The sequence below is a fragment of the Ursus arctos genome, unplaced genomic scaffold (genome assembly GCF_023065955.2).
Source record: "Ursus arctos isolate Adak ecotype North America unplaced genomic scaffold, UrsArc2.0 scaffold_16, whole genome shotgun sequence".
Taxonomy (NCBI): Eukaryota; Metazoa; Chordata; class Mammalia; order Carnivora; family Ursidae; genus Ursus; species Ursus arctos.
The window spans coordinates 23,693,036-23,715,594 of NW_026622830.1; the positions used below are offsets into that span (position 1 = coordinate 23,693,036).

Here is a 22,559-nt window from a genome sequence, read left to right on the forward strand (position 1 = left end):
ATGCCCATATCTGGCCATAAAGTAAGGACTAAGTAGATGTTTTCGTCTTTTTTTTTTTTTTTTAAAGATTTTATTTATTTATGTGACAGAGAGACAGCCAGCAGAGAGAGGGAACACAGCAGGGAGAGTGGGAGAGGAAGAAGCAGGCTCCCAGCGGAGGAGCCCGATGTGGGACTCATCCGGAATGCCGGGATCACGCCCTGAGCCAAAGGCAGACGCTTAACCACTGCGCCACCCAGGCGCCCCAGATGTTTTCGTTTTAAGACAGTTTTTCACTGGCTATTTTAATCTTCTCCGCATCCAATTCACTTAACATTTATTTGCAGTTGGTTAAGTTGCAAAATAAAGTGTAAATTAACTTGGGTTCTGAGGACAGTAAAAAAATTTGTTGACTACTTCTGAAAAAATTATCTTTTTTTATTTTGGTATCGTAACCAACGACCAATTTCTTTCCTACACAAAAAAAATTTTTGTAAAAATTATGAGTAACAAATGCTTACTGTAAAAATGCAAGTAACACACACCTATAAAAGCAAAGTCATCCCCTCTTACCCATCCAATAATGTTCATACAGATATTTCCAGACTTCTGTCTATCAAAAACCTACTTTTTTACTCAAATATCTATTTCAAACTGAACACTCAGCTTAGAAATGAAAACCTGAAACTCACCAATTACTTTAAATTACTCTGACATTTCAAAAGCACAAGACATATACACATACAAAACTATCTACATGTTCCTAAATTGTTAAGTACTAATGCAGCTGGCAATACGTAAGACCTCCAACTCAAAAAGTCCAAAACTGCTTAGACATGGAACCAAAAGTGGTTCTGAGCAGGCAGCCTTGGGGCAAACTATGAGGTGGCTAAGACAGTACCTGCTGAAAGGAATCTTCAAACAATGTCTTTCTTGTCACCGTAATCTTTATGTGCTGTGGCATGGCCAGTTGCTGAAACATAAGAATGACTTAAGTAAACTCTACTAAAATAGCCTATTGAGAAACCAAAAGAGTGAAATTATATTTACTTTTATCTTTGCTTAGAGAAACAAGTAGACCATGAATATGAATTTATTTCTATGTTTAACCATGCATTTGTGAGCATTCATGCTAATTACAGATCATCTGGTATGTAACAGAAGAAAACCAAAAAAAAAAAAAAAAAAAAAATCTCATATGCAGTGCTTACTTAATGAGTCAAATAAATTTTAAGTTTTATTTTCAAAAAGCTAACTTAGATTATTCTTGCTTGCCTGGGCTCAGTTAATTACATGAGTTTGAAGTTTAAAAATATTCATCATAGTAACACTTTGATTAATACATTAATTTTATTTAGAACCCATAAATCATTAATTCAGAAAATACATATCAGAAATAACTGATCACATCTGGGAAGAATACTCAGAATTTAACTATCTCTCTCTCTCTCTCTCTATATATACAGTTATATATCAAAGTCATTTATAGCAAATGTTAGATATGAAAGGGGTTGGTTACAATCTACACATCAGAAAATGTCTTAACTCATTTGTTGGAAGACTTTTGCTATCTTAGAATTATGGGTACTGAAAGGAGAGTAGCAATTTTTTTCAAACTGCTTCAAATTTATTTTTCTGGACTACAGAAGCCACAAATGATCTAACTGATAAATCTTTTTCTTTGCCCTAAAAATAGAAAAAACAGATTCCTATGCCTCCCATTTTACCTGTTTTTCTATGGCTTAATTATTTTCACAACCACTGTGTAATATAAGCAACATAACAAAGAAAAGGGAGTAGAGAAAAAAGTCCTAATACTCACCTGACACCAGAACCGGAAATACTGAACTTTTGCCTTGAAGTCCCGTACGTAGGCTATCTGTGGTCCATTGTCTCTGAGGAGGACATATGACATACGTCATATGACATATATAATAGCTCATAATATATAGAAGGAAAGCAAAATACCACACCCCTTCAGTACTCAGTCAAATATAAAAATACTGTAGGATAGCATACTCCTAAACACCACCTTTTAAAAAAAAATTTCCCAGGACTAGTTTAAAGAGACAGGAATTGAGATCTTTTTAAAGGCATTGTTGTGGGATTTTCTTTTATATATAGCAAAATCTAACAAGACTAGGTAAAGGAAGTTCTATCTGGGAATGTTGCCTATCTCCAAATCCATTCTTTCCTTTGTCCTCAAATCAGATTTCTGATACCTACCTGGGCAGACTGCTACCTAGAATAAATATTACATTTCCCAGCGTGGTTGTGCAACTTAACCATGGCTAATGAGCTGTAAATGTATAGAATTTCCATGAAGGCTCTTTTGAGAAGATGGCTAGAGAAGGATTTTTTTCTCTTTCTAATTTGTTGTTCCTCCATGTTCCAGCCTAGAGTGGATTGACAGCTGAAGTTTCAGCAGCTATCACACACTATGAGGTAACCTTGAAAAAAGAGTAAAACAGAAAGAAAAAGCCTAGATCACTGATGACACCTTGGGGCTTCCAAGCAAGCCCTGGACTTTTTTTTTTTTTTTCTCTTAAGATTTTATTTACTTGACACAGAGAGCAGGCGGGAGAAAGCAAGCACAAGCAGGGGGAGTGGCAGGCAGGGGAGCAAGGAGCGTGATGTGGGGCTGATCCCAGCACCCTGGGGCCATGACCTGAGCCGAAGGCAGCCGCTTAACCGCCTGAGCCACTCCAGTGCCCCACCCTGGGCTTCCTTTAAATTCATTTTCTAAATGTTCAATGTAGAAATATAACTGATTTTAGGGGCGCCTGGCTGTCTCAGTCAGTAGAGCATATGACTCTTGATCTTGGGGTTGTGAGCTCGGGCCCTACGTTGGGTGTAGAAATTAAAGTCGAAAAGAAAAGAAAGAAGAGAAGAGAAGAAAGAAAAGAAAAAAGAGAAAACAAAAGAAATACAAATGATTTTGTCTTCTGACTTTGTCTCCAGCGGCACTATTAAATTCACTTACTAGTTCCAGTATTTTTCTAGATTCCTTAGCATTTTCTATGTACACAACTATGCTATCTGTATGAAAAAAAAATAGTTTTATTTCTTTCTTTCCAGTCTACGCTATTTCTTTCTCTTATTTCATAGGACTACTAATACAATGGTGAATGAAGTAGTGACAGTAAATATCCTTACCTTATTCTTGCTCTTAAAAGGTATTTCATTATTAAGATGATGTAAGAAACTTTCCAAGGCAGCTGAGAGTTTATCATAAACTGGCATTTTTTTTTTTAAAGATTTATTTATTTATTTATTTGACAGAGATAGACAGCCAGCGAGAGAGGGAACACAAGCAGGGGGAGGGGGAGAGGAAGAAGCAGGCTCTCAGCAGAGCAGGGAGCCTGATGCGGGCTCGATCCCAGAACGCCGGGATCACGCCCTGAGTCGAAGGCAGACGCCTAACGACTGCGCTACCCAGGTGCCCCATAAACTGGCATTTTATTTTGTCAAGTGCTTTTTTGAAAAGATGATTTTTGTCCTTTAATATTAGTTAATGTAGTGAATTACACTGATTGATTTTTGTATATTAAACCAATCTTGTTATCGTGGGATAAAATCGACATGATGATAGTGTAATATACTTTTGTATACTAACTGGATTTAATTTGCCATTATTTTGTTAAAGATTTTTATACCTATGTTCATAGAAATATTAGTCAAGAATTTTCTTACACTAGTCTTGTCTGATTTTGCCATCAGGACTTACAGGAGCCTCATAAAATGAGTTGGGAAGTGTTCCCACCGCTTGTATTCTATAAAAGAATTTGAATAGGATTGTTATTATTACTTAACAGTTCTGATACAATTATACCAGTGGAAGCCATCTAGGCCAGAATTTTCTTTGTGGGAAATTGTTTAATTATGAATTCAATTTCTTTACTAGATATAGGGTTATTTAGATTTACTATGTTTTTTTTTTAAACTTCATTCTTTTTTTTTTTTTTTTTAAGATTTTATTTATTTATTTGACAGAGAGAGAGACAGCCAGTGAGAAAGGGAACACAAGCAGGGGGAGTGGGAGAGGAAGAAGCAGGCTCCCAGCATAGGGGCCTGACATGGGGCTCCATACCAGAATGCCGGGATCACGCCCTGAGCTGAAAGCAGAAGCTTAATGACTGAGCCACCCAGGCACTCCATAGATTTACTATTTCTTGTGTTCATTTTGGTAACTTGTATCTTTCAAGGAATTTGTCAATTTGATCTAAAATATCAAACTTCTTGGGGCACTTGGATGGGTCAGTTGGTAAACTGTCTGACACTTGATTTTGGCTCAGGTCCTGATCTCAGGGTCTTGAGATAGGGCTCCACGCTTAGCTTAAGATTCTCTTTCCCTCTCCCCCTCCCCTTCCCTCCCTTCTCCCCCACTCTTTAAAAATCAATCAATCAATCAATCAATCAATCAAAATTCTTGGCATAAAGTTGTTCAAGTATATATACTTTGTTATCTTTCAATGTGTGTAGGATATGTAGTGATGTCCTTCTTTTCACTTTCATATTAATTTCTGTTTTCTCTTTTTCCCCTTAGGTTTACTAGGGGTTATCAATATTATTAATTTTTTCCAAGATCCTAGCTCTGAGTTCTCTATAGTTTCATTTTCATTTTGTTAATATCTGCTTTTATGTTTATTTCCTTTTTTGTGCTTATTTGGGGTTTAATAATTTTCTAGACTAAGGTGAAAGCAGCGATCACTGATTTTATACCTTTCTTATTTTCTAATCTAATCCTATACAGAGCAGTAAAATTTCCTGAGGACTATTTTTGTTAAATCCCACAAATTGTGATATGTTGCATTTTTATCATTAAATACAATGTTTCCTAATTTTTCATGACTTCGCTGAGCCATGGATTATTAGTAGCGTGCTTAATGATGGAAAGAAACATAGTTCTGTCATAAATGAACCACTATGGTTTTATGGTTTTGTTTTATATACCCGAACTTAACTGAAACTAAAAATGAATGATATTAAAGTATCTACTATTTATTTACATATTTAAATATTTTTCCATTTTTTAAATTTAAATTCAATTAATTAACATATGTTATTGGTTTCTTAGGTAGAGGTCAGTGATTCCTCAGCCTTATTAATACCCAGCGCTCATTAAACACATACCCTCCCCAATGTCCATCACCCAGTTACCCCATCCTTCTACCTCCCTCCCCTCAAGCAACCCTCAGTTTGTTTCCTATGATTAACAGTCTCTTATGGTTTGTCTACCTCTCTGATTTCGTCTTGTTTTATTTTTTCCTTTCTTCCCCTATGATTCTGTTTTGTTTCTTAAATTCCACATATAAATGAGATTATACGATAATTATCTTTCTCTGACTAACTTATTTCACTAAGCATGATACCTTCTAGTTCCATCCACGTCCTCACAAATGGCAAGATTTCATTTTTTTGATGGCTGAGTAATATTCCAGTGTGTGTGTGTGTGTGTGTGTGTGTGTGTGTGTGTGTGTCTGTGTGTGTATATATACACACACCAGATCTTTTCATACATTCATCTGTTGATGGACATCTGTGCTTTCCATAGTTGGACTACTGTGGACATTGCTGCTATGAATACTGGAGTGCCCCTTTGGATCACTACATTTGTATCATTGGGGTAAACAGCCATATTTAAATAATTCTTCATTTCATTAAAACCTAAGCGGCCTGAATTTCTAGTTTCTGCTTTACACATGAAAGTTAAATTTTAAGATTTTATTTTTAAGTAATTTCTACATCCAACGTGGGGCTTGAACTCACAATCTCAAGATCAAGAGTCACATGTCCTACTGACTGAGTCAGCCAGGAGCCCTGAAAGCTTTTCATCAGAAATCATAAGATTCAAGAAGTAACAAGAGATAAACGTTGCCCTGATACCAAAGCCAGAGACACTACAAGAAAACTACTGACCAATATTTCTTATGAACTGACATGAGTCCACAACAAAATATTAGCAAACTGAATTCAGCAGTATATTAAAAGGATTAATATCTTAATCCTTTTCACCAAGTGGGATTTACTCTTGAAATGCAAGGACTGTTCAACATACGAAATGTCAATCCTATACACCACACATCAATAACAAAGGCAAAAAAAACCCCACAAGATCATCTCAACTGAGGCCAAAAAAAAAACAAAAAACAAAAACACTCGATAAATGAGGACTAGAAGGAAACTCCCTCAATATAAGAGCCACTTATGAAAATCCCACAGCTGACACACTCAATGGTGAAAAATGAAAGCTTTCCTTCAAAGATCAGGAACAAGGCAAGGATGCCTGCTTTCCCTTCTATTCAACATATTAGAAGTTCTAGTCAGGGCAATTAGGCAAGAAAAAGAAACAAAAGACATCCAAATTGGAAAGGAAGAAGTAAAAATTATCTTTGTTTGAGGATTAGATAACCTCATATTTAGAAAATCCTAAAGATTCCAAAGAACTATTAGAAGAAGTACATTCAGCAAAGTAGGACATAAAACAACACAAAAATCAGTCGCATTTTTATACACTAACAATCAATAATCTGAAAAAAAATTAAGAAAACAATTCCATTTTACAAATAGCATTAAAAAAAACTTAGGAATTAACTAAATCAAGAGGGTTTGTATACTGGAAAGCTACAAAACACTGCTGAAAGAAATTAAAGAAGACAAATAAAATAAAGACACCCTACGTTCATGGCTTAAAAGATGTAATATTGTTAAGATGTCCAAACAAACCAAAGAGAACTACAAATTCAATGCAACCCCTATGAAAATCCTAATGACATTTTTGCAGCAACAGAAAATTCTATCCTAAAAATCATGAAATCTCAGGGATCCTAAAAAGCCAAAGCAATCTCAAAAAAAAAAAAAGAACTTGGAGAACTCACATTTCCTGAGCTCAAAATTCAGTAAAACCTACAGTAATGAAACCAGTGTGGAGCTAGAATACAGACAGACATAATGGCGAATGAAATAGAAACTCCAGAAATAAACCTTTGCACATATATGGTCAAAAGATTTTTGATAAGGGTGCCAAGACCATTCGACAGTCTTTTCAACAAATGGTGCTTGGAAAACTGGATCTCCGCTTGCATAAAAAATGAAATTAGACCTTTTCCTAGTATCATTTACAAACATTAACTAAAAATGGACCCAAAACCTACACCTAAGAGCTAAAGCTGTAAAACTCAGGTCAATGTCCAGAACAGGAAAAAAAAAAATGCAAATGATGAATCTGATAAGGGATTAACATCCAGAATATAAAGAACTTCTAAAATTCAACAAAAAAACCAAACAACCAGATTCAAAGATGGGCAAAGAAGTTGAACAGACATTTCTTCAAGGAAGATATACAGGTAACTGGTCAATTAGCGCATGAAAAGATGCTCAAAATAATGAATCACTAGAGAAATACAAATAAAAACCATGAGATATCATTTCATACCCATCAGGTTGACATTTTTAAAAAACAAACAGAAAACAACAACCGCTGATGTGGAAAAACTAGAACCTGTGTACATTTTTGGTGGCAATGTAAAATGGTATACCACTGTGGAAAACAGTCTTGAAGTGCCTCAAAAAAACACAGAATTATCACTGACCGAGCAATTCCACTTCTGAGTATACACACAAAAGAAGTGAAAACAAAAACTCAGATATCTGTACACTCAAATTTACGGCTGCATTATTCACAATAGTCAAAAGATGTCTGAAACAACCTAAAGTCCATGAACACATGTATAAATAAAATATGGTATATACATACACTAAAGTATTATTCTGCATTAAAAAGGATTGAAATTCTGATACACATGGTCACACTGATGAACCTTGGAGATATAATGCTAAGTGAAATAAACCAGTCACAAGCACAAATACCATATGATTCCATTTACATGAGTAGTCAAATTCATAGAGACAGGAAGTATAACCATTATCAGGGGCTAAGGGAAGAAGGGGGCAGGAGAGTTATCGTTTAATAGGCACGGAGTTTCAGTATGGGATGATAAAAATGTTCTGGAGATGGATGGTGTTGATGGTTGCAAAACAAAGTGAATGTACTTAATGCCACTGAATTGTACACATAAAATGGTTAAAACAATAAACTCTACTATATGTATTTTGCCACAAAAAAACACCTTGAACAAAACACAAAGTTACTTTTCAAAAATGGAGAAGAAAAACAAAGTAATAGGAGAATTGAAAGAAAGTAGGCATCAGAAATCAGGGATTAATTGGTGAGCAGTACCGTACTGATAATTTCTTTTTTTTTTTTTTTTTTTAAAGATTTTATTTATTTATTTAACAGAGATAGAGACAGCCAGCGAGAGAGGGAACACAAGCAGGGGGAGTGGGAGAGGAAGAAGCAGGCTCACAGCAGAGGAGCCCGATGTGGGGCTCGAACCCAGAACGCTGGGATCACGCACTGAGCCGAAGGCAGATGCTTAACCGCTGTGCCACCCAGGTGCCCCCGTACTGATAATTTCTAAATAACCTTTTTAGTGCTGTGTGAATAGATAACAAATACGAAAGGTCTCCAGGAGAAAATATGGTGATAAATAAACAGGGTAATAAAGACACAAAATATTTAGTGAACAATGAATGACCTTTGGGCAACCCAACTCAAGAAACAGTAAGAACTGTACTCCTTGCTAATTCAGATCTTTGTAACAAAATCTTAGGAATCAGTTTTATTTCTAATCTACAATGTTTAGAAACTTACAGGGCAGATTTTCCAGTGCGGGGATCAATATAGGTAGTTGTTCTTCTATTGTGGTCCACAAAATATGGAATTCCATCGACTGTGAATCTCATTTCCCAGCCTTCAGGTAAAGGTTTTTCATTTAACTGACTACAAAACATAGGAAAAAATACAAATAAAAAATGTTGAGATGTTTCCCAAGTACACAAAATAAAAATTACCCATAAATGCAGCATCATTTAGCTCATTTAGTCCAGTGTTTCCTGTTCTTTACTAGACCTCTCTATAGATATCCTACAAGCATGTTAAACATGTCAATAAGTTCATGGAACCACCACTCGGTTTCTACCTACCTGGCCTGTAAACCCCATCTAATAACCCATCTAAACAGCTTTTGGTAACCAAGTTCTGCCCACTCTGCCTTAGAAGCCTTCATATTCACCACTGTTTTCAATCCCCAAGAACATCCTTACCCTGGCATCATTCATCTCTCTTCTAAACTTTCGTAATGGCCACCAAACTGGTTTTCCTGCCTCTAGTCTCACTCTGGTCCTACACTCATTTCATAGCTGACAGTACTAAAATAGAGATCTGATCACGATTAGTGCTCTCCTTAAAAGGATATCCACTGTTCACACTACTAATCGTAAGACCTGGACTCAACACCGGGCACTTACTCTGCCCTCGGTGTTCCCTTTCAGATTTAACCCTGCACTCTAACTCCAACTCCCTTCTGTGAACCCTGTGATTTCATAGTGTAGTGCTACTCACCATTTCCCTAAACAAGACATGATCTGTCATACCTCCAAGTGAAGCCTTTTCCCCTTGTCCAGAAGATCTTATTCCTGCTAAGGAAACTCACCTACTCTTTCTGAAGTATTTCTAACCACTTCCTTAATACCTATCTTTAGACTTTGGTTAATCTCTCAGCTTCAGTTTTTTTTTTTTTTAAAGATTTTATTTATTTATTTAACACAGATAGAGACAGCCAGCAAGAGAGGGAACACAAGCAGGGGGAGTGGGAGAGGAAGAAGCAGTCTCATAGCAGAGAAGCCTGATGCGGGGCTCGATCCCATAACGCTGGGATCACACCCTGAGCCGAAGGCAGACGCTTAACCACTGTGCCACCCAGGCACCCCTCAGCTTCAGTTTGTTAAGAATGTATATATAGTAAGACTTTAAAAGGAATAAGTGAGACAATATAAGTAAAAAAACTTCACACACAGTAAGCCCTCAAGTTGTTAACTATTAGAATTCCCCCTACTATATACTGATCATTCTCCTTGAGTCTCTGAAAGTACTTCCTTCATACTCCTAGCACAGCATTTGTCAAGTGTTTCAGCTTGTGTGTCTGGCAACAACTTTCCACCCTGCAAATACTACATGAGTTTTAAAATAGGAACTAGATTAAAAAAAAAAAAAAAAGGAACTAGATTATAAGGCAATACTGCATTTTTATGCTATATATTAAAATAATTGGGCCATAAGCATAAATATTCAAAACTGCTTACTTGTGAACCTAAGAAATTTTTATATTTTAAAATATTCCACTGGAATGGGTAGGAAATTACTGAATACCTCCTTTGTAGTTTGTGTTTGTATATTCTGTCGTAATGGCAACTAATCTTTTTAACTAGTTAGGTATAATAAGTGTTCTAAGTTTTTACCCATATTTGCCAGTTTGTTTTCCTCTATTCTACAGCTTCAAATTTTCTCACCTGGTGGGTTACTGAGAGAGTGAGAGAGAGAGAGAGAGAGAGAGAAAGGAAATGTCCAAGTTCGCATCAGAAAGGAAGAAAAGGAGAGGATGGAGGCATTTAAGCTGACTGGGTTTAGAGAGCCACTGTTGCTGACAGGATTGTCATTTTCCTCCAGTGTACTTCAGAAGAACAAAAGGCTGAGAACCATTGTCTAGAACAGTATTTTGTAAACTATGTCGAAAGGTTAAGAACATTTAGCTTTATTCATGGAGCTGAACAGAAATGTCAGATAAAATAGATTACCAAAAATTTTTAAAAGGTAACACTTATTTGTTACAATTTTATTTTCCAGATGAGCTCAGTAACAAACCGTTGTCATGAAAGCAACACAAACTTGATAGAACTGGGTCATTTGTACTATTTATTAAAATTTGATTCTTAGCTCCAACACTTTAAAAGTCTAAGGGGGAACAAAAAATGGTAGCAAATTACAGAAAGGTGACATGGTCTATTCTGTCCTTCAAGACAGGATTTTACAGAGCAATTTAAAATGTTACCTTTGAAATTCTTCTTCCTTTTTGGGAAACTGAATATATTTAAGTTAAATATTGTAACAACATAAAAAATGTGATGTGAATATCCAGAAACAGATTTTAAATTTAAAGCATATTATTAGAACAAAGATTCTTAACTTTCAGTCAAGGGATGTGTGAAGAATTAATCATACCAAAAGAGAGGTCTGGCCTCTGCCCTCTGCTACTGGGAGGTGATCTCTAAGCCTCTGGAATGTCCTGCATGTCAGGAGTATCTCTGTTTGCTCGGGGACTTTGAACACTAGCCAGTCAACAATGTGATTTCTGATGGAAGCTTTGGGACACCTCACATCAATTCCAACTTCTGGAGTTACTAGAAACTGAAGATGTTAGCTCAAACTCTGGGACAGGGCTGGAGACTAAAGGTGAGCTATGCAGGTGGTACATGATGGAGCCCCAATAAAAACTCTGGATATAAGAGACTCAAGTGAGATTCCCTGGCTGGCAATACTCCACATGTACTCTCCCACATCAATTCTGGGTATTTAGAACCGTCTCACATTCTGTCCAGTCTCTCTTCCTTCTGTTGCTTGTAATTTGTATCCTTTCCCTATGATAAATTTAGCTGTTAGTATAACAAGCTTCAATGAGTTCTAGTCTCTCAAGTGAGTTATCAAACCTGAAAGTGGTTGTGGGAATCCCTGAATCCATACCCAGTTGGTCTGAAGTGAGAGCAATTTTGGGGATCTCCCAGTTTGTGGTGGATGTCTGAAGTGAAGGCATTCTTCTGGAGACTGCTCTCTGACTTTACACCTTGCCAAATTCCTTGCAGAATGGAACCCTCTGGTGGTCTGATAAATGCATAGTATTAGATTTTATTATAGGTTGAATTGTGTGAGCTAACCATCAGCAGCTCAGAATGTGATCTTATTTGGAAATAGGGTCATTGCAGACATAATTAGTTAAGATGAGATCATACTGGAGTACAGTAAGCCCTTAATCTAATATGGCTAGTGTCCTTATAAAAAGGGGGAATTTGGACACTTGAGACATGCAGACCTGAAGAATGCTATGAGAAGACTGCAGTTATGCTGCCATAAACCAAACTACCAGAAGGTTAAGAGAGGGGCCTGGAACAAATCCTTCTAGTGCCTTCCAAGGGAGCAAAGCCCTGCCTGTACCTTGATTCTGGACTTCTAGCCTCCTGAACCTCCTGAAGGATGAGACAATTTCTATTGTTTAAGCCACTGAATTTGTGGTACTTTATTAAGGCAGCCCTAGCAAACTAATACAAATATTATTACATAATGCTACAAAGAAAATCAAGTAGGGGCGTCTGGGTGGCTCAGATGCTTAGAGTTTGCCTTTGGCTCAGGTCCTGATCCCGGGGTCCTGGGATAGAGTCCCACATTGGGCTCCCTGCTCAGTGGGGAGCCTGCTTCTCCCTTTCCTTCTGCTGCTCCCCTTGCTTGTACTCTCTCAAAGAAAGGAAAGGAAAGGAAAGGAAAGGAAAGGAAAGGAAAGGAAAGGAAAGGAAAGGAAAGGAGGAAGAAAAGAAAGGAGGGAGGGAAGGAGGGAGGGAGAGAGGGAGGGAGGGAGGGAGGAAGGAAGGAAGGAAGGAAAAGGAGAGGAGGAAGGCAGGCAGGCAAGTATATACACAGTTACCAAACATTTAAAAAGACAAACTTGTCTTTGAGATACAAAGGTTGTTATGAAATAAATGTCACAGGGATGTAAAGTACAGCAAAGAGAATATAGTCGGTAATACTATAATGACTTTGGTGACACAGGGTAATTAGATTTATTGTGATGATAATTTCATAATGTACATCAATGTTAAATCTCTATGTTGTACACCCGAAACTTATACTGTATGTTAATTATACTTCAATAAAAATGGAAAACTTGTAATAGTATGTGTCTCTTTATTAATATATTAACTAGCAAGTTCTTACAATATGTGTAAATAGTATTTTGAGAAAACTGCAACAACTGCAAAATGCTATTAAAAACCTATGATTTCTACTGGTGGGAAAGTCCTAGGCATTGCTAATTCTACTATGGCTGCAGCTTATGATCACAATAAAAGGAAACACTCAATTTCAGGTAAAGGTTAATAAAACAATCTGTATTTATTCCCCTTGGTTGTGTATTCCCTGAATTCTCTCCAGTGATCCCAGGCTGCAAAATCCTGCTTTAGAATTACTAATCTGGGCTTACTAATAATAAATAGGAAATTTTGAATACATAGTATATTTGTATAAACCAATAACTTTTTTCCCCTATTCTCAAGAAACCCATACCCATTATAGTGTAATTTTTTTCTCTTTCTAAAATATATGGGTGAGTCAAGTTTAAAGACTTTGGGAAAATAACTTGTAACTTGATTTTTTCCATAACTGAGTCAGAAATAGGGTACAATCTTTAAGAGATTATATACTAGTAACTGGAAGTTTCTTACCCTTGACTTCTGGGGTCTTCCCATTGCGTAATACGAGTGTTGTGGTTGACAAAATATACTCTACCATTGCTGTCTGTTCTCTTCTCTTAAAAAAAGGAGAAAAAAAAAGGCAAAGCATTAGGGTTGGCATAGTCTTCTTCCACAAACTTAAATAAAAAGTGCTGAATTTGCCCATTTCTCATTGCACTGATTTTATAGCTTTCGAATCACAACTTCAAAAGGTTTGATATATTCTTTCACTTTTAAATTCATATACCTGTTAGAGTTATTAAAATAGGATTACATTCTAGAAGCTAAACAGATTTAATTCACAATGTCCTGCCTATAGGACCTTTTTGTTCAATCTAACCAAACGCAGCAAGATTAATTAACATCTTAACTTTTTCATACATGACCTCATTTTATCCTTAACAGTCCCAGGAGTAGATGGTTTCAGTTTATCTTGAAGATAGGGAATTTTGGACAGGGTAAGTGATCTGCCCAAAATCTCAGAATTGAGTAGCAGAGTGACAGGATGGGATGAAAAGTCAGGTCTCTATTCAGGCATTTTTTGCATACCATATCACCTTCTTTCTTAAGATATAATGGGGGGCGATACAACTTGCTTCTTTGTTACATGCTAGGCATTATAAAACTAGGGAAGACACGGTTTCAAAATATATCCTCTTCCTTAATACATTCAGTTCCCAAATCCTAAATATCTAGAGTAACCTTCTACACAAAGGCTGAGCAAAGGTTTCAGTTCTTTAGTTTACTGCCTTTGAAACTGCTGCTTCTTTTCCCCATCTGCCTCTTGCTTTAGGATTCTCCTTATTTTCTTGTTCCCATTCTACAAAACTTCCCCTGTATTCCTGAGCTTTCTCAGTAAGGTTTAGAAGACATGTGAATATCATTTTCTCTTTTAATAACCGAAGAGTCCTTGAAATTTTAATATTAAGTTCTGTTGTTTTGAACTACTGAATTCTCTATATTCTATTACCAATTAATTCTTCATCAAAAGTAATTTCTGTACCTGAATTTTTTAGATGTCTCACAATGAGGTAAGTGAAGTAATGAAGAATATAGAATGGATTCCAACATTGTTAAAAGCATAGTTTCTAAAAATTAGCAATTTCAAACAAAATTTTAAGGTTAATTCCAAGCTGATAAAGCCATTTTTTTATCCCTTATGGTTTGAAAAGTTGGTTATCTCTTTTTCAAATAACATTTATTTAGATCCTTTGGATCTTTCTCTGAGCAAGCTATTGCAGGGCAAGACTTTAGCCAAATTATATAGCTATGTCAAGTTAGTATTTGGTAACTTTTAATTATATCTCCAGCACTAATTCCATGATGTCAAGTATAGTGGTGATATGGGAGGTTAGAAGGGATATACTGGTGAGTATCCTGAATCCCCTCCTAACATCTCAGCTACATCACTTGAGCCTAAAATGGAAACAGAACCCCAAGTGTGCATAATATACAGATAAATGGGATTCTGCATCTTGTGACACATGTGAATATTAACACTAGCTTCACTGGTCATGGTGATGAGGGAACAGAAAGCAAGCTGAGGACAAAGCAGAAACCGATGCCCCGCAACTCCCCCACCACCACCCATGGGATGTATGTGACATTCCTCAGGCACTCCTGGCTGCCCTAAAGGAAAAAGAAACAGTTAACCTATAGAGACCACAATCCTGTAAGACTTGAGTCTCCCTCAGTTTACAAATGTCTTAGCAGTCTACAAGAACAAAGCATTTCCATCAATAACCTAGCTTCCGGAAGGAAATGTAGATACTATTAAATGTCATAATCTGTAACCTCCATGAAGTTCCCAACTATCTTCATGTTAATGCCTTCCTAGAGGGAAAAACAACCTTAACTTGACAATGGCAAGGCCTCCGGTATCCTGTAAGTCTTCTTTAACATATGAAAGTATTTTCTCAACCTCCCTTTTTCCTTACCTTCTCCAGCCCCATAGTATATACAGCCACACCTCACAACCCCCGGGCAGCAGCTCTTTCTGCCCACGGGTCCTGTCCCCATGCTTTAATAAAGCACCATTTTGCACCAAAGACGTCTCAAGAATTCTTTCTTGGTCGTCAGCTCCGGACTCTACCCCATTGAACGTCACCTAGATCCCACAACCTCATCAATGGCATCTTGAGTGTGAAAAGTAACCAACTTTAAGTCTGTCTCTGAGGCAAAAAGAAGCATCCATAGTGCTACAGCTGGCTACCTAATAATGTTGGCTAATATTCTTGGCAGTCACATTAAATTTTAAAATATATTTACAAAATCTGTATTTTTTTGTATCCAAATAATTTTTAAAGTAATTTTTATAATCTAAAAATAATACCCTAAGTGCGTATCTGCCACGTAAGTTCAGACTTCAGGGCCAGAGATTTTCTCTTCAAAAGCTAACATGAAGCAGGATAAATTCAATACAAAACTTCTTTTCTTTGTATGTTCTAAGTATATATTGCTGATATCAGCATTTCTTGGAAGAAGCTGTGAAAAACAAAATTTCAAAAGGTGGATGCACTTGCAAATTGAAGGCTCATCTGTTTTAATGAGAGGAAGTACTGTGGCCATAGAGCTGATTTTACTTTGTTGAAAAGAGTCACATGATAAACAATACTGAGATTACTGAATAGCAAAGTAAACGCAGATCAGAGCCCTTCCTGACCTGATGAATAAAAGTAAAAAACAGAAGCTTCTTGTTGTTCTATGTATTCTTTCACAGCAACTCTCAAAAGGAGAAAATATCTTTATACTTGATGGGTAAAACCAGCTATAATAAGCCCTCAGACTACAAGTGTTGAACTAAAAAGCATTCTTTGCTATCCAGCCTCTTTAGTATGCATGTATTAAAAATTCTTCACTGTCAGCTTGTGAGGTGGTAATGTCTAGTCCTAGCACATGAAGTCTGAAAGGATGAGAAAGCTGGATTTAAAATACATACTGTGGAGACACCTGGGTGGCTAGATCGGTTAAGCATCTGACTCTTGATCTCAGCTCAGGTCTTGATCTCAGGGTTAGGAGTTCAAGCCCCACATTGAAACAAACAAACAAACCTACTGTGTCACAAAAATAATACTGTTGATTTCAGAATGTAAACACAGGCCTTAAACTGGGGTTTTATTTCCTGGGTCAATCCAGAAGATATGTCAGGTAGGGTTTCATCTGTTACAGTACCAGTGTTGTCACTGGTTCCACAAATAAGGCATGTGCCCCAAAGGCAGAGAGTCATAAAGCAGTGCTCGGTCTTAATAACAGGGTGATTATGAACTCATCTAGGAAGGGGGGTACACCTCAACTTCAGAAGTGTGAGACCTAAAAATAAGCAGAATGTAAAATAAGCAAGGCAAGATTCTGATAACCTGGGTAAGCTGGGATTGGGTCTTTAGAGGCAATATTTTAGGGAAGTGCTGTTGGCTAAAGTTAGGAAAAAGAGAAAGATCCTAATGATGAGGATAACAATAAATACAGAAGGCACCAGAGCTTGTAGGAAAAGCTTTTCTGAATAAAGGCAACACAGCCTAAAATCCGTGCCTCTATGATCAAGAGGCAATTTTTTCCTACTGCTGCTCTGGAGACGGTCCATGGTTCTGACAAAAGCTAATTGGGTCATGGTTCTTCTGCAGTAAAATCAAGAGGATAATACGTGACCTTCAGATACATCCTTTCAGTGCATCAATTTCTCCTCTGTAACATGGACATACAACGATTCTAGAAATAACGCTGGGAAAACCATCCATGTGTGGGAATGCAATCTGACAGGTCTGGTTCAATATGCTTCATAAAGGCAACATCCCCTTTTCTAAAGTACTTCACACCAACCATGCATTCTCCACTCTGAAACTCCAATACAAAAGACTACTTATCATATTGCCAGGCTTTGGTGAAGAAAGAAATTCACAATTCGCTTTCAAATGCCCTCCCTTTGTTACATGCTAATAACAATAACAGTTTTAAGTAAGACCTATTTTGTTTTTTACCTTTGTCTCACAGCAGTGTTAAGGATAAATAACCTGAAGAGCAATGGGACTTCTCAAAGGCATTATATGTCCCATATCATTTACTGCCCAGATTCATGTGATCTTAACACTTCAATTTTTTCTCCATTCCTCAATAAAGTAATGCTAGAGCAATCTTGGGGACCAATGCCTCCCAAAAAGACTATCTAGAAACATCACTTTCTGATTTTACCCCCAAGTTATGAAATATCTGGGCTCTTGAAGATAAAACTTCAACTAGTTCCATGACTGGCTTTACTTTGCGGTTTCCTAATTTCTATACTCTTCGGATTCCATGCAAAACTATTCTATATTGCCATGTTTATTCTGAAAACTTGCTACTGTGCTATGACTTATATATTACTGTAAAACGAAACCTGGTAGGATAGGCCCATCTTAAAATCTATTAGCAGAATTTTAATACTAAGGTACCAAATGTATTCAACAACAAAACATGCCCAAGCACAAAGTCACCACCCTAACATGTTCCCCTTCCACTGTTTTTTTTTTTTTTTTTTTAATTATGTTATGTTAGTTGCCATAAAGTACTTCGTTAGTTTTTGATGTAGTGTTCCGGGATTCATTGTTTGCATATAACACCCAGTGCTCACTGCAATATGTTCCCTCCTTAATACCCATCACCGGACTAACCCATGCCCCCACCCTCCTTCCCTCTGAAACCCTTGGTTTGTTTCCCGGAGTTCATAGTCTTTCATGGTTGTTCGTCTCCCCCTCTGTTCCCCCCCCCCCCCCACTTCATTTTTCCTTTCCTTCTCCTAATGCCCTCTATGCTATTCCTTATGCTCCCATATAAGTGAAACCATGTAATTGTCTTTGTTTATTTCACTTAGCATAATCCCCTCCAGTTCCATCCATGTCGATGCAAATGGTGGGTATTCGTCCTATCTGATGGCTGAGTAATATTCCACTGTATATATGGATCACATCTTCTTTATCCATTCATCTGTTGAAGGGCATGTCAGCTCCTTCCACAGTTTGGCTACTGTGGACGTTGCTGCTATGAACATGGGATGCATGTGCCCCTTCTTTTCACTTCATTTGTATCTTTGCCCAGTAGTGCAATTGCTGGATCATAGGGTAGCACTATTTTTAACTTTCTGAGGAACCTCCATACTGTTTTCCAAAGTGGCTGTACCAACTTACATTCCAACTAACAGTGTGAGAGGGTTCCCCTTTCTCCACATCCTCTGCAACATTTGTTGCTTCCTGTCTTGTTCATTTTTGCCATTCTAACCACTGTAAGGTGGTATCTCAATGTGGTTTTGATTTGAATTTCCCTGATGGCTAATGATGTTGAACACTTTTTCATGTGTCTGTTAGCCATTAGTATATCTTCTTTGGCGAAGTGTCTGTTCATGTCTTCTGCCCATTTTTTTACTTGATTATTTGTTTTTTGGGTGTGGAGTTTGAGAAGTTCTTTATAGATCTTGGATACCAGCCCTTTATCTATAGTGTCATCTGCAAATATCTTCTCCCATTCCATGAGTTGCGCCTCTTTGTTTTGCTGACTGTTTCCTTTGCTATGCAGAAGCTTTTTATCTTGATGAAGTCCCAAAAGTTCATTTTTTCTTTTGTTTCCCTTGCCTTTGGGGACGTGTCTTTAAAGAAGTTACTGTGGCCGATGTCAAAGAGGTTACTGCCTATGTTCTCTAGGAGTTTGATGGATTCCTGTCTCACACTGAGGTCTTTCATCCATTTAGAGTTTATCTTTGTGTATGGTGTAAGAGAACGGTTGAGTTGCATTCTGTATATAGTTGTCCAACTTTCCCAGAACCATTTATTGATGAGACTGTCTTTTTTCCACTGGATACTTTTTCCTGCTTTGTCGAAGATCAGTTGACCACAGAGCTGAGGGTCCATATCTGGGCTCTCTATTCTGTTCCACTGATCTATGTGTCTGTTTTTGTGCCAGTACCATGCTGTCTTGGTGATCACAGCTTTGTAATATAGCTTGAAATCAGGCAACGTGATGCCGCCAGCTTTGTTTTATTTTTTCAACATTTCCTTGGCAATTCAGGGTCTTTTCTGGTTCCATACAAATTTTAGGACTGTTTGTTCCAGCTCTTTGAAAAATGCCATTGGTATTTTGATCGGGATGGCCCTGAAAGTACAGACTGCTCTGAGCAGCAAAGACATTTTAACAATGTTTATTCTTCCAATCCATGAGCATGGAATGTTTTTCCAACTTTTTGTGTCTTCTTCAATTTCTTTCATAAATGTTCTGTAGTTTCTACAGTATAGATTCTTTACCTCTTTGGTTAGGTTTATTCCAAAGTATCTTATGGTTTTTGGTGCTATTGTAAATAGAATCAATTCCCTAATTTCTCCTTCTACAGTTACATTGTTAGTGTATAGAAAAGCAACTGATTTCTGTATATTGATTTTGTATCCTGCCACATTCTGAATTGCTGTATGAGTTCCAGTAATTTGGGGATGGAGTCTTTTGGATTTTCCACATAAAGTATCATGTCATCTTTCAAGATCACATCAACTCAACCAAACTATGAACAGTGTTTTAGAAGCACGAATGTGGTAAAAATATTTAAGCTTTTTATTTTGGAATAATTATTACAGAATGTTGCAAAAATCATTTGAAGAATCTCATGTACCATTCACCAGTTTCCCCCAATGGTAATATCTTATATAGCCATAGTACAAAATTGAAATCAGGAAAGAGACACTGGTACATAACTGTTAACTACAGACTCTATTCAATTTTCACCAATTTTTACGCTAAATTCATTAATGTGAATGTATAATCTATGCACTTTTATCCCATATGTATAAATTTGTATAATCACCACCATGGTGAAGACACAGAACTCCTTCACTGTCACGTAAGAACTACTTATAGTACCTCCTGTATTTGCACCCACCTGCCACTGGCTGTCTCCTGGAAACTACTAATCTGTTTTCCATTTCTGTAATTTTGTCATTTTGAATATATTATATAAACGGAATCATACAGTACTGATATAATCTTTTAATGTTGACTTTTTTTCCACTAAGCATAATGCCCTTGAGGTCCATTCAGATTGTTGTATTAGTAAGTCATTTCTTTTTATTGCTAAATGACCAAAATATTTTTAAACTTTAAAAGAGTAAAATAATTCTGAATTCCAATAAAAGTTAACTATAATAAGACAGTCAACTTAGAACTTCTGGGAAATTTAATACCTACTTGGCACTCTGAATTAAACTAACACACCCCAAAAACTTCCCAGATATTCACTCAAGCAAGAGCAGGTTATCATCCATAAATATCTGATTTTTAAAATGACAAATGCAATAAAAAAAATCATGTGACTTACCCCATCCAGGTGGCAGGGGACCAAGGGGATCAAATTCTTTATTTTGTGATGTAGTAAATAAATCTTGATTCTAAAAAGAATAACAAGGTGAAATAATGAACAACCTAACTAGATAACCTGAAAGCAAGGTTATGAGTTCTGGCAGGTCTTCCGTGGTCATGTGCAATGTTACACACTCCTAGAGTTCACTATCTTAGAGAGATGTGTCACACAGTCAATGGATAAATGCCAATACACTCTGGAGGGGAAAAAAAAATCTTTGTAAACAATAATACTTGAAACTATTTGAAATTCAAATATTACAAATACATAATCCTCACCCTCAAATGATCATTTTCTTCTTCAGCTACAACTCAATAAATTAGAGCAATATATGAATCCCCAAAGAGTCTATAAACAGTACTCAAAGTCATCGGATAGCTGAGACTACCCTTGTATTTCTAACTCAAAAAGAAAGGATCATACAAAACACCAGGTATATGCAAACACTGTGGAAACACAGTTGCAGGAGCAGGAAGAACAAGTTGTCAGATGAGTGAAGGGAAAGAATTCCAGTTGGAAAGAGTTGATAAATCTAGATCTGTAAAGAGGACTTCTTAAACTTGTTCCTAATGACCACAATGGTAGAGACAGAAGTCTGGCTAGATAAAAGGAAACTATTTGGAAAAATGAGTCAACCATTAAAATAAGAGAAGCAAAAGTCACAGTGACTATGTAGGGTTAATGGGTATGTTTGGTTTAAATGTATAATAAAGTAGAGGTAACATGTGGTCTCTTACGAAGATTTGGTTAAACCCTTTCTCCTTTACTAAGATAAAATGAATAATAGATTCTGCTTTTTAAACAAAATTAATGGGAAAAATATAAGAGTAAAATAAGGAAAGTGAACCCTATACACCCAGTACCAAGATTCAACAATTAAGACATTGCCAAATTTTCTTTTTTCTCCCTCTTCTTTGCTGAATCATTGAGTCATTTCACCCCCACGTATTTTAGCATGTCTTTCTAAAATTTGTGGACATCCTCTCACATAACCACAGTATTGTTAATCACACCTAGCAAAGAATCTACGTTAATTTTATCATCTAATGTCCGGTCACTAATTAAATGCCTCTGATTATTCGTTCAAGTCAAAATTCAAACAAAGTCCTCACATTACATTTGGTTGAGTCTCTTAAGTCTCAATCTATAGCAATTCCCCCTATTGTCTCTGGGCTTTTTTTTCCATATCACCGACTTATTACAGAAACTGGGTAACTGATTTAAAGTTTTAAAGCATATGACAGATATTCTATTTCTGATTAAACAGCTGTTGGAAGACAGACCTCTCAAAAACTGGCCTTGCTCCTCCCGACAGACACAGTTATGAAAAGCAGTGAGAGCAGAGAGACCAGGGAGAAACACTATAGAAGGTTTGAATACTGGTTATGGAACAGGTCTGAAAAGTCTGGCATATGACAAACTATTGTGATAATTTTCTAAGACCCAAGCCTATCCCAAGCCTAAGACCTAAGGCTCTTCCCTGGTTAAATAAATTGGGGACATGCACATTGAAGCCATGGGCCAGGAAGAGCCATTACACAGTGTTCCAACATCAACCACTGGTTAAAAATACTAAGTGTAGGGGTGCCGGGTTGGCTCAGTTAGTAGAGCATATGCCTCTTGATCTTGCGATTGTTGGATGTGGAACCTACTTAAGGGGAAAAAAAAAAAAAGGTAGGTGTCTAAGAGTCTACTGACCTATAACCAGGGGAACAAAGGCCACTTTATAACACAGACTTTCTCAGCAATATGCCACAACCCCACCAATTTTTAAGCAGCTGATAGTAAGAATGTTTAATTCATTCAATTCAGTTAATAT

At 36.9% G+C, this 22,559-nt stretch overlaps 1 protein-coding gene across 1 annotated transcript in view; it reads right to left on the reverse strand.

Moving 5' to 3' along the window:
• ITCH (itchy E3 ubiquitin protein ligase) overlaps positions 1–22,559 on the reverse strand; it is a 126,201-nt gene that overhangs the window by 19,726 nt on the left and 83,916 nt on the right. The window contains exons 12-16 of the mRNA XM_026503324.4: positions 20,699–20,768; positions 13,366–13,450; positions 8,693–8,821; positions 1,802–1,874; positions 881–952 (exon numbers count right to left, since the gene is read on the reverse strand). Of these exons, the coding sequence (XP_026359109.2) occupies positions 881–952; positions 1,802–1,874; positions 8,693–8,821; positions 13,366–13,450; positions 20,699–20,768 (429 nt within the window). The remainder of the gene's footprint in view (positions 1–880; positions 953–1,801; positions 1,875–8,692; positions 8,822–13,365; positions 13,451–20,698; positions 20,769–22,559) is intronic.